At 55.3% G+C, this 11,466-nt stretch overlaps 1 protein-coding gene across 1 annotated transcript; it reads left to right on the plus strand.

Annotated features, from left to right (window-relative positions):
* Window positions 1–6: 6 nt before the first annotated feature.
* On the plus strand, window positions 7–9,337 carry RELA (v-rel avian reticuloendotheliosis viral oncogene homolog A). Its single transcript, XM_011942492.1, has 11 exons — window positions 7–47; window positions 500–526; window positions 617–768; window positions 870–1,018; window positions 2,769–2,860; window positions 3,187–3,318; window positions 4,165–4,269; window positions 4,486–4,698; window positions 6,706–6,786; window positions 6,879–6,953; window positions 7,942–9,337. The coding sequence occupies exons 3-11, from the start codon at window positions 676–678 to the stop codon at window positions 8,562–8,564; spliced, it is 1,563 nt and encodes a 520-aa protein (XP_011797882.1). The 5' UTR covers window positions 7–47; window positions 500–526; window positions 617–675; the 3' UTR covers window positions 8,565–9,337.
* The last annotated feature ends 2,129 nt before the right edge of the window (window positions 9,338–11,466 follow it).

An 11,466-nucleotide genomic window follows, 5' to 3' on the forward strand; every position in this document is an offset into this window, starting at 1 on the left:
CGGTCGGCCTGCCGGATGGTGGCGCGGGGCGGGGCAGGCGGGGAGGGGTCTGACTCAGTTTCCCCTCTGGGTGGAGGGGGGCCCTTGACTCAGCATCCTCCCTGGGTAGGGGAGCAGAGGGAGCCTTGACTCAGTTTCCCTCCACACCGTCCATGGGGGCGGCTCTGGCTTCGTTTCCCTATTAGGGGAGAACGCATCTGATTCAGTTTCCTCTCTGGGTGGAGGTGGGGCGTGCCCTCCCTCAGTTTTCCTTAGGAAAGTACAACAGGCCCTGATTCGGCTTCCCTCGGGAGAAGAAGGATTCCTTACCCCGTTTTCCCTCAAGAAGCAGGTGTTTCTGGTTCCTTTCCTCCACTCCTTAGTTTCACCACAGGTTCTAGGAAACAGGTCCTTACTCAGTTCCCCTGGGAGGGAGCCTGGCTTCTCTGTGGAGAGCAGATACCCCCCTGTGAGGATGGGCAGTGGGTGTGTGCTGACCCTGATCTCCCTCCCCTTTCAGAACTGTTCCCTCTCATCTTCCCGGCAGGTAAGTGGCCCCCGCAGCGGTCGGGGAGGTGCTCCCTGGGGTAGGGCAGTGGGGGCAGCTGTCTAATGGGGCTGCGGTGTCCCCTGGCAGAGCCAGCCCAGGCCTCTGGCCCCTATGTGGAGATCATTGAGCAGCCCAAGCAGCGGGGCATGCGTTTCCGCTACAAGTGCGAGGGGCGCTCCGCGGGCAGCATCCCAGGCGAGAGGAGCACAGATACCACCAAGACCCACCCCACCATCAAGGTCAGCACTGCACCAGGGTGTGCGGGGAAGGGACTGTGGAACCCCAGCCCTCTGTGTTTGGGAGTCAGGTTTGGATGTCTGGGCCTCTGTACTTTGGACAGATCAATGGCTACACAGGACCAGGGACAGTACGCATCTCCCTAGTCACCAAGGACCCTCCTCACCGGCCTCACCCCCACGAGCTTGTAGGAAAGGACTGCCGGGATGGCTTCTATGAGGCTGAGCTCTGCCCGGACCGCTGCATCCACAGGTGAGCTCCCTGCAGGCTAGGAGGCCCAGCATGAGGGGACAGGAGGTGGGTTATGAAGTAGCCGCTACAGTGTTACTCCTTTCTGGACACAGGGCAGAGTTGCTTACTCCTTGCTCTGACTCAGCTCTGCAAGTAAACTCCCTTTGTCTTGAAATTATCTATTTGTAGATCTACTCTAGCACAGATAAGAGCTCCAGGGGATATGGATGGGTCCCTAATCACTTCTGAATCCCTGACCCCTGTAGCTGGAAGGACAAGTCCCTCAGAGTCACGTCTCTTGTTTGAGAAAGAAAACCACTGAACCAACACTCTCCCCTGGAGTTGACATTGCAGTTGACAGAGACAGGCCTTAAAAAAATATGCAAGCCAGGCGTAGTGGCTCATGCTTATAATCCTAGCACTTCCGGAGGCCAAGGCAGGAAGATGTCTTGAGCCTAGGAGTTCAAGACTAACCAAGGCAACATAGTGAGACCCCATCTCTACAAAAAAATAAGAAATTAGCTGGGTATGGTGACTTGTGCCTATAGTCCCAGCTACTTGGGAGGCTGAGGTGGGAGGATCACCTGAGCCCAGGAGGTCACGGCTACGGCAAGCTATGATTGCACCACGACACTTGGGTAGCAGAGCGACACCTTGTCTTTTTTTTTTTTTTTTTTTTGAGACGGAGTCTTGCTCTGTCCCCAGGCTGGAGTGCAGTGGCCGGATCTCAGCTCACTGCAAGCTCCATCTGCTGGGTTTAGGCCATTCTCCTGCCTCAGCTTCCCGAGTAGCTGGGACTACAGGTGCCCACCACCACGCCCAGCTAATTTTTTTGCATTTTTTTTAGTAGAGACGGGGTTTCACCACGTTAGCCAGGATGTTCTCAATCTCCTGACCTCATGATCTGCCTGTCTCAGCCTCCCAAAGTGCTGGGATTACAGGTGTGTGAGCCACCGCACCCGGCCCAACACCCTGTCTCTTAAAAATAAATAAATACAGATAAATAAACAGGGTGCTGTCAGAGTAACAATTTCAGTCCTGAAAATAAAACAAGGTCATAGGATAGAAGGATAACCTGGGGTGGGGGAGTTAGGGGAGCTGGTGTGATGACTTTAGATTGGGAGGTCAGGGAAGGCCTCCCTCAGCTAAGACTTGAATGGTGAGAAGGAGGAGAGAACCTTCCAAGCCGACCAAACAAGTGCAAAGGCCTTGAGGTGGGAATGAGTGTCCTGTGTTTAGAGAATGGAAAAGAAGCCCCTAGGCCGGGCGCGGTGGCTCAAGCCTGTAATCCCAGCACTTTGGGAGGCCGAGACGGGCGGATCACGAGGTCAGGAGATCGAGACCATCCTGGCTAACACGGTGAAACCCTGTCTCTACTAAAAAAAAATACAAAAAACTCGGGCGAGGTGGCGGGCGCCTGTAGTCCCAGCTACTCGGGAGGCTGAGGCAGGAGAATGGCGTGAACCCGGGAGGCGGAGCTTGCAGTGAGTTGAGATCCGGCCACTGCACTCTAGCCTGGGCGACAGAGCGAGACTCCATCTCGGTTGTAAGCAGGGAGCCCACAGGGAGGCTGGCAGGGGTGGGGGCACGGAGGTGCTTGTCAGCTGAGGGAAGGGACAGGGTTCATTGCAGCACAGTAGGAAGCCACTGGAGGGGGTTAAGCATGGAGCTACGGTCTGGGGGTCGGTGGGGGAGGAAGGAGCAGGCTGGGCAAGGCAGGAAGGTCCGGGCTGTGTGAGAGACAGTGGGACAGACAGCTGGGGGTGCTCAGTTTCCAGAACCTGGGAATCCAGTGTGTGAAGAAGCGGGACCTGGAGCAGGCTATCACTCAGCGCATCCAGACGAACAACAATCCCTTCCAAGGTGAGGGCTACCCTGCTTGCCACCCCCATACCCTCTGCCACCCTCCCTGACCCCCCTTTCCTGCATCTCCCTCATTGGCCAGTACACAGTAAAGATGGACTCTTGGTGCCCATTCAGTACTGTCCCACTTTGCCATTGGGAAACTGAGGCCCAGGAGGGGACATGACATTCAGGTCACAGTGGAGTCACTACTGGGTTCTGCCTCCTCTAGGACTTGTGTTTTACACACTCGCCAGCGGCCCTCCCAGAGCAGAGCTCCCTGCCCCGACTGGTCGCACCCATATCCCCACTTCCCCTGCTCTCCTGATCGCCTGTTTTCTTGCCAGTTCCTATCGAAGAACAGCGTGGGGATTACGACCTGAATGCTGTGCGGCTCTGCTTCCAGGTGACAGTGCGGGATCCATCAGGCAGGCCCCTCCGCCTGCCACCTGTCCTTTCTCATCCCATCTTTGACAACCGTGAGTAGCGAGGGAGACACAGGAAGGGGAGAGGGTGGGCCTGGATAGGAGGAAGGGGGTTGGGGTGAGTGTGGCCTGCAAGAGGTGCTCTGGCTTTATCAATCATCTTGTGTATTCGTCTTCGCTTCTGTGCCTAGCTCTTTGTTGGCTGGGGAGAGAAGGCAAAGAAGACCCAGAGCTGTCCTTGAGGTGTGGCTCTGGCCTGGCCGGGAGTCTAGCAAGGGAGTCTGATGGGAAATGGGCATTTTCAGTATCGTGTGATGAGAAGGTGGTGTGCCCACAACTGCGATAATGACTCTAGCAAATGAACTCCCAGGAACAAGATAGTGTTCGAGAATGATGCTTCAGTGATGGAAGCCCGCAGATGAATTGGGCTGACTGATCAGCTGCAGTCTTTAATTAAGTAACCAGCATGATGAATGGAAATAAAACGACTCTGGAACCCCAAAGATGGGAAACCAGGATAAACTGGGGGTCAGGAGGGAAGGGCTCATTGCCAAGGTGGGTATAGACTGACCTTAAAGATTGCTTTGGTCAGGTGGAGAAACAGTGTGATCAGATTGGCGCTCACTGGACTATAAGCTCCGTGAGAGCAGAGAGGTTTAGGTTTTGTATGTGGTTGTATTCTCCTTGCTTAGATCAGTGTTGAGCGCCCAGTAGGCAAATACTTGCTGAATCGGTTGGGGTGAGGAGCTAATAAGAAGGTCTGACTTTGGCTGCAAAGGTGTAGGTGGCAAGGTCTGGGCAACCTTGACTCGGGGCTGGGCAGGGAAGTTGCATCTCCTGCAGGCCACCCTGGGGACCTCTGGTGGCTCAGGTCATCCCTCCTTGTTCTCACTGCTTCAGGTGCCCCCAACACTGCCGAACTCAAGATCTGCCGAGTGAACCGAAACTCTGGCAGCTGCCTCGGTGGGGATGAGATCTTCCTACTGTGTGACAAGGTGCAGAAAGGTATACATTAGGAGGCAGGGGTGGGTTCTTGGGAGCAAGGGGTGAAGCTGAGCAGAGACGGGGCGTGTCAGGTAACTGGCTTTGGATACTTCCTCCTATGCCTCAGGGGCCTCAGGTGGGCCGCAGGGTGATATTAGAAGACAAGCATCAGAAGTTGAGGGGGAGACCGTGGAGGGTTAGACACACTGACCCACACTGCCACCCCATCTTCTGCAGAGGACATTGAGGTGTATTTCACGGGACCAGGCTGGGAGGCCCGAGGCTCCTTTTCACAAGCTGATGTGCACCGACAAGTGGCCATTGTGTTCCGGACCCCTCCCTACGCAGACCCCAGCCTGCAGGCTCCCGTGCGTGTCTCCATGCAGCTGCGGCGGCCTTCCGACCGGGAGCTCAGTGAGCCCATGGAATTCCAGTACCTGCCAGATACAGGTACACAGCTGGGATGGCGGCATCAGGGCAGCTGGGCTCTGCCATGAGAGAGAGGCCAAGACTGCATGTCTGGGGCTGTAGTTGAGGGCCAGAAGCTGGAGTCAGAGCTTGGGATTTATATGGTAATTGGAATCCATTTCTTGCCTCATTTAATAATAAGGATACCTCAGACGTTGAGCTAGTACTACACATCTGCACCATTCCAGGCATTTCACTGGATTACCTGATTTTAATCTCTTGACGCTTTTGAAGCAGGAGATAGTGTTTGACTTGCCTGCGTTCACGTGGCTAGTAAGTAGCAGAGTCAGCATTGGAACCCAGGCCATCTGGCTTCAAGGTCCTTTTGCCACACTGGTTGTCACTACCATAGAGCTCAGTCGCATTTTGGTCAAGGTTTGAATGTCTACTTGGTACCAGGGCCTGTGCCAGGTATTGTGAATACAAAAAATGAGTAAGACATGCTCCCTGCCCTCAGAATCTCAGTCACTTGAGGAAGACAAATGTGCAAAACAGATCCTTAAGTCACAGAATGACATGTGAAACAGAGGTGTGTGTGGTGCAGCACGGGGGCACCGTGGCCTCCGAGGAGCTGGAGACAGCTGCACGGAGAAGGTGGCGTTGAAGCTGGAGAAAGACACGGAAGTGTGTTCTCTAGGCAGGTGGCCCAGCACCTGGAAGGGAAGGGGTGTTGGCAACTGCACGGCCTGTTTGGGGGCATCTTCGTGGTTTGAGCTGATGTTGGGCAGTGAACAGGCTCAGAGAGAGGAGGGCCTGGTTAAGCTGAACGCCTCTAAGCAGAGAAGTGACAGGAGCAGATTTGGAAGTTGACTCAGGAGGCCACGTGTAGAAGATCAGAGCCGGACAGACTCAGAGTGGGGAGGCCATTCTGGAAGATGTTGCTGTAGTCCAGGAAGAGAAGATGCGGCACAAACCTTGCAGAAAGAATAGCAAAGCAAGATCACGTCTCCGCCACTGTCCTCAGTTACCCTTCAGCCCTGCAGCCGTTTTGCGTCTTACAGACCAAGCTCAGTCTCACCTCAGGACCTGTGTCTAGCTGTTGCCTCGCTTGGAATGCCTCGCCCAAGGTTTTAATGCAGGTGGCTTAGGCCAGTCCTTCTCTGACCTCTAAATTAGTCCTTCCCTCTAAATTTAGACTGCCCTGACCTCACTTCCGGTATTGTTCCATCACCGTATCTTCCCTGGACCACTGTCACTTGAGATTTTCTGGTTTGTATATATGGTTGTGTCCCTCTCACTTTTTCACTAGGGTGCCAACTTTTGGGGAGCAGACACCTTGTGTGCTTATGCCCACATCCCCAGTGTCTAGAAGGGAGGCTGGCACATAGTAGGTGCTTGATAAACGTGTCAAGTTAGTGGTGCGGAGTGAGAGAAAAGAAGGTAATCATTCTAAGGTTTCTAGCTTTGGTGACAGGGCAGATGGCAGATGGATGATCAGGAAATACAGGAGAAAGAACCCAGTTTTTGAGGGATGATGAGGTTGTCTTTGAATTAATGGAATTGAGGTGCTTTGGAGCTACTAAAGTACCATTGTAATTAGAAAGACAGTTCTGAAAGCTCCGACTAAAATATGAAACCATTACAGATAAGAATAAGAGTCTCTGCTGAAGTCTTAAGGCAGTTGTGCCCCAGCTGCCCCAGAGTGGCAAGAAATTCTCACCGCCCTGGGTGGAGGCTGACAGTGAGCCAGGACGTGAGCAGTGCAGGAAGGCGTGAGCTGGAGGCTGGGGCCCCCCGCGGCTCCTCTTTCCCCAGAGCGTGGCCCTGTACGCCATGTGGCCGTAGAGGGGCAGATTCAGCCAACAGAGGCCTCCAAAAGCTGTGGGATTCTCAGAACTGGGTGTCACACATCCCTTCTCACTGGCAGCGGAGGTTGGGAGAATGGGTCTTGGGAAAGCCTGGCTCTTCGCTTTCCTCCTGAGGGTCCTTTGAGAGCATTGGGAGCCCACCTGAGGAGAGCAAGTCCCACTTCTCCCCTTACTTTCCCAGACGATCGTCACCGGATTGAGGAGAAACGCAAAAGGACATATGAGACCTTCAAGAGCATCATGAAGAAGAGTCCTTTCAGCGGTGAGATGGGGACCGGGAAGGACAGAGAGAAAGGCAGCGGGCAGGGAGGGGACACCCTGGGGCTGAGAACTGACCCAGCCCTTGCCCTACAGGACCCACTGACCCCCGGCCTCCACCTCGGCGCATTGCTGTGCCTTCCCGCAGCTCAGCTTCTGTTCCCAAGCCAGGTAAGGATTTCCTTTTGTCCTACTGGAACGACAGGTTCAGCTCTGTTCAGCTGAGGAGCAGTGGAGATGCAGACTCTTGGGCCCCACTACAGACCTACTGAATCAGAGGCTTTGAAAGGATGGCGCAGGAACCAGCAACTTCTGGGATGCTAATGCACGCTGAAGCCTGGGAACTACTGTGCCAGTTAAATCCTGTATTGGGTATCTTGGGATTCAGAAGTTAAAAATGCAGAATCGGCCGGGCACGGTGGCTTACGCCTGTAATCCCAGCACTTTGGGAGGCCAAGACGGGCAGATCACGAGGTCAGGAGATCGAGACTATCCTGGCTAACACGGTGAAACCCTGTCTCCATTAAAAATACAAAAAATTAGCCAGGCATGGTGGCGGGCGCCTGTAGTCCCAGCTACTTGGGATGCTGAGGCAGGAGAATGGCGTGAGCCTGGGAGGCGGAGCTTGCAGTGAGCCAAGATCGCGCCACTGCACTCCAGCCTGGGCGACAGAGCGAGACTCTGTCTCAAAAAAAAAAAAATGCAGACTCTCTGCTTTCATCTCTCACTTGAATTAGGGGGAACAAAAATCACTTCTGAATTAGCAAGATGTATGTGCTGGTGCGAGTCTCAAAAACTGACAAGCTGTCCACTTGAGGCCGCTACTCACTTGGTGCTCCATGGGCTCATTGCCTCTCAGGACTTAGTTTTTCAGCTGTAAACTGAGGAGTCCAGCTTGTCTCTCAAAGTGTCCCTTCCTCTAAAAGGCTGGGAGAGTTTTGTGGGCTTGAGTAGTTAGGGAGGACTCCAACATGGAGTCCAGCTAGAACTGGACTCTACAGGCTGGGTCAGATGGGGTAAGAGGAAGGAGATAGGGTGTTGGCAGTGACTTCCTAGAGAGGGACTGAGCCTAGGCGCCATCAAGAGGGGCTGGGGTAAGAGGACGGGGTGGATCTCTAGGGCTTTCTCTGACCCCTGCCTCTCTGTCTCTCTCCTCCAGCACCCCAGCCCTATCCCTTTACGTCATCCCTGAGCACCATCAACTATGATGAGTTTCCCACCATGGTGTTTCCTTCTGGGCAGATAAGCCAGGCCTCAGCCTTGGCCTCGGCCCCTCCCCAAGTCCTGCCCCAGGCTCCAGCCCCTGCCCCTGCTCCAGCCATGGTATCAGCTCTGGCCCAGGCCCCAGCCCCTGTCTCAGTCCTAGCCCCAGGCCCTCCTCAGGCTATGGTCCCACCTGCCCCCAAGCCCACCCAGGCTGGGGAAGGAACGCTGTCAGAGGCCCTGCTGCAGCTGCAGTTTGATGATGAAGACCTGGGGGCCTTGCTTGGCAACAGCACAGACCCAACCGTGTTCACAGACCTGGCATCAGTCGACAACTCCGAGTTTCAGCAGCTGCTGAACCAGGGCGTACCTGTGGCCCCCCACACAACTGAGCCCATGTTGATGGAGTACCCTGAGGCTATAACTCGCCTAGTGACAGGGGCCCAGAGGCCCCCCGACCCAGCTCCTGCTCCACTGGGGGCCCCGGGGCTCCCCAACGGCCTCCTTTCAGGAGATGAAGACTTCTCCTCCATTGTGGACATGGACTTCTCAGCCCTGCTGAGTCAGATCAGCTCCTAAGGGGTGATGCCTACCCTCCCCAGAGCACTGGGTTGCAGGGGATTGAAGCCCTCCCAAAGCACTTATGGATTCTGGTGGGGTGTGTTCCAGCTGCCCCCAACTTTGGTGATGTCTTCCTTGGAGGGGGAAGGCATATTTTATTCTTTTATTGGCAATATCTGTATCTCTCTCTCTTTTTGGAGGTGCTTAAGCAGAAGCATTAACTTCTCTGGAAAGGGGGAAGCTGGGGAAACTCAAACTCTTCCCCTATCCTGATGGTCAGCTCCCTTCTCTGTAGGGAACTCTGGGGTCCCCCCTCCCCATCCTGCAGCTTCTAGTACTCTCCTAGAGAGAGGAGCAGGCTAGAGGTAAGGCCTTTGAGCCCACACAGCCTTATTATCAAGTGTCTTCCATCATGGATTCATTACACCTTAAAATAACGCCCCAGGTACCAGCCCCTCTATGGCACTGGCATTGTCCCTGTGCCTACACCAGCGTTTGAGGGGCTGGCCTTCGTGCCCTACAGAGGTCTCTGCCAGCTCTTTCCTTGCTCAACTGTGGCTGAAGGAAACCAGTGGAACAGCGCTGGTGCTCTCAAGGATCCCAAGGGGGTTTGGTCTGGGACTTCCCTGCTCTCCCTCTTCTCAAGTGCCTTAATTGAGGGCAAGTTGTTAGGAGTTGGGGAGAGCAGGCTGGCAGCTCTCCAGTCAGGAGGCATAGTTTTCACCGAAGAATCAAAGCACTTGGACTCTTGCTCTTTCTACTCTGAATTAATAAATCTGTTGCCAAGCTGGCTAGAGATTCGCTTTTTTCAGCAGACACTGAGCACACACTTTGCTAGTCACATCAGGCCGGACATTGGTGGTAGAGAGCTGGGTGAATGCGTGCACTGTCCTCTGAGAGCCTGCAGTCTGAGAATGCCCTTGGAAACCCCGAGTTACTGTCCAGTGATGAAAACGGGCAACTAAGGCAGCAGTCCTAACACACCGAGAGCCTAGTAGGGCCCACTGACTGGCGATTGAGCAGTTTCAGGAGTCTTCCAAGAGGCCCCATTGGCTCCAGGTCTTAGATCAGCTGAGAGTGGATCTCGCAGAGGGACTAGCCAGCGTCAGAGGTAAGAGAAACGATGTTCGAAAGATTTGATGGGGCCAGGAAATTTGGACTTAATTCCTTGGGTGGCCCAGGGAGTGTGTGCTCCTCTTGGGGAATGTGTAGTGCCAGGTAAAGATCTACCCTGCCCCACCGATGCTTTGATACAATGTTCTGGGAGGAACGGTGAAATCTTCAATCCACAGCCTCAGGAAGCCAAAACAAAGGCCCAGCCGCAGCCCACAGGGCTACAGCTGGACGTACTTCCGCTTTGCCCCAGCGCAAGCTGAGCAAATAGCGCTGGCCGGCTTGGTCCCCGTTCTCGAGTGCGCAGGCGCACAAGGAGCCCTCGGCGACCGGAGGCCGAGTCCTGCATCTGGGGGAAATCCCCGCCGAAGCCGATGGCGTTTCCTCTGGGCTTCGCACTGTTGCGGGAGTACAATAGCAGGGGAAAAGGAGTTATCGTCAGCGGGACGCGTCCCAAAAGTCAGCGAGTCTCCTAGGAACACAAAAGGCCCTGGGTGCAGGCTCCGATGGCCAGCGTCTGCGAAACTGCTGGCCGACTGCATCGAGGAAGTGGAGCTTGCCCCGGGGCTCTGGCTCGCTGGGGACGGCCAGGGGCGGGGCCTGGAGCGAGGGCGGGCCTCGGCGGAACGCCTACGCGAGGGGCGGAGCCCGGGCTCCCGGTGGCCCGGTCAGGACCCGGGCGAAGCTGCGGGGTAGTCTCTGGGAGGCGGGGCCGGGAAGGAAACGGGCGGGGGTGAGAAGGCTCCTAAACTGAGGAAGCCGACTGCTGAGCTGCGCAGGGACCCCCGACCGGAGGTCCCCGACCCGAGGCAGAGGGAAACCAGTGAGCCCAGGCCATGCAGCCCAGGCTGCGCCTCCCCCGCCTTGGGTTTCTCGGTCCCGCTTCCTCCCGTTACCCACGGAAGACCTCTCCTGGTCCTTCTCTCATTCCTGAATGATCCCATCATGCTCATGGCTCACCAGCTCCAAGTCCTCGTATCCAGCCCAGACCTCTCTCCTCTGCGCGCCAGCCCCGGACATCTCCACTCTGACGTCCTCGGGCCTCTCAAAACACCCTGTTCCAAATGGCCTCAGCCATCCCCAGTCTGCCTCTCCTTTTCCCTGTGTCATCCCTCAGCCATCCCCGCTCTGCCTCTCCTTTTCCCTGTGTCATCCCTGGCCCTGCCACCTTCCAGGGGCTCCAGCCGGAAACCTGGCCACTACTGTAGATGCCACAACTCTTCCCTTAGTAACTTGCATCCGGTCTTTCCACGAGGTCCTGGAAAATCTGCCCACTTCTCCCCACTGTCACTGCTATCACTGAGTTTAAGTCACCACTATACCTCCCACTGGACTGTGGCTACAGCTGCCTCCTTGCAAAGAGCTCTGACATCCAGATCTCACCCCATCAATCTCCCTTCGAACATCAACTACATGACCAGATCCTAGTTTTCTGCAGACACACCCTCAGTGACCAGAGCCTTCCACACTAGTCCACAACCAGGAAAAACTGGCAGTCTTGGGAACTGCTAATCCACGATCCCTAGTGCACCTTCACAACCCTTTCTGATCCGGCTTCTTTGACCGTGGATTCCTGTGTGTGCCTTGGCTCTACTCCAACAGGCCCCAGCCAGACTGGTCCTACCAGGATACCTCTGACGTCTCTGCCTGGTGAACTCCTACCCAACCTTCAAAACTCACCCTCATTACCTCCTCCATGAAGCCTTCCTGATCCTCAGATGCTGTGTTTCTCAGAGCCTAGCTCATCCTGCCAGCACCTAAGTTAACAGACCCAGGGCCTAGGTCTCACCATGGAGCTTCAGCCAGC

The sequence above is a fragment of the Colobus angolensis genome, unplaced genomic scaffold (genome assembly GCF_000951035.1).
Source record: "Colobus angolensis palliatus isolate OR3802 unplaced genomic scaffold, Cang.pa_1.0 Scaffold21, whole genome shotgun sequence".
Classification (NCBI taxonomy): Eukaryota; Metazoa; Chordata; class Mammalia; order Primates; family Cercopithecidae; genus Colobus; species Colobus angolensis.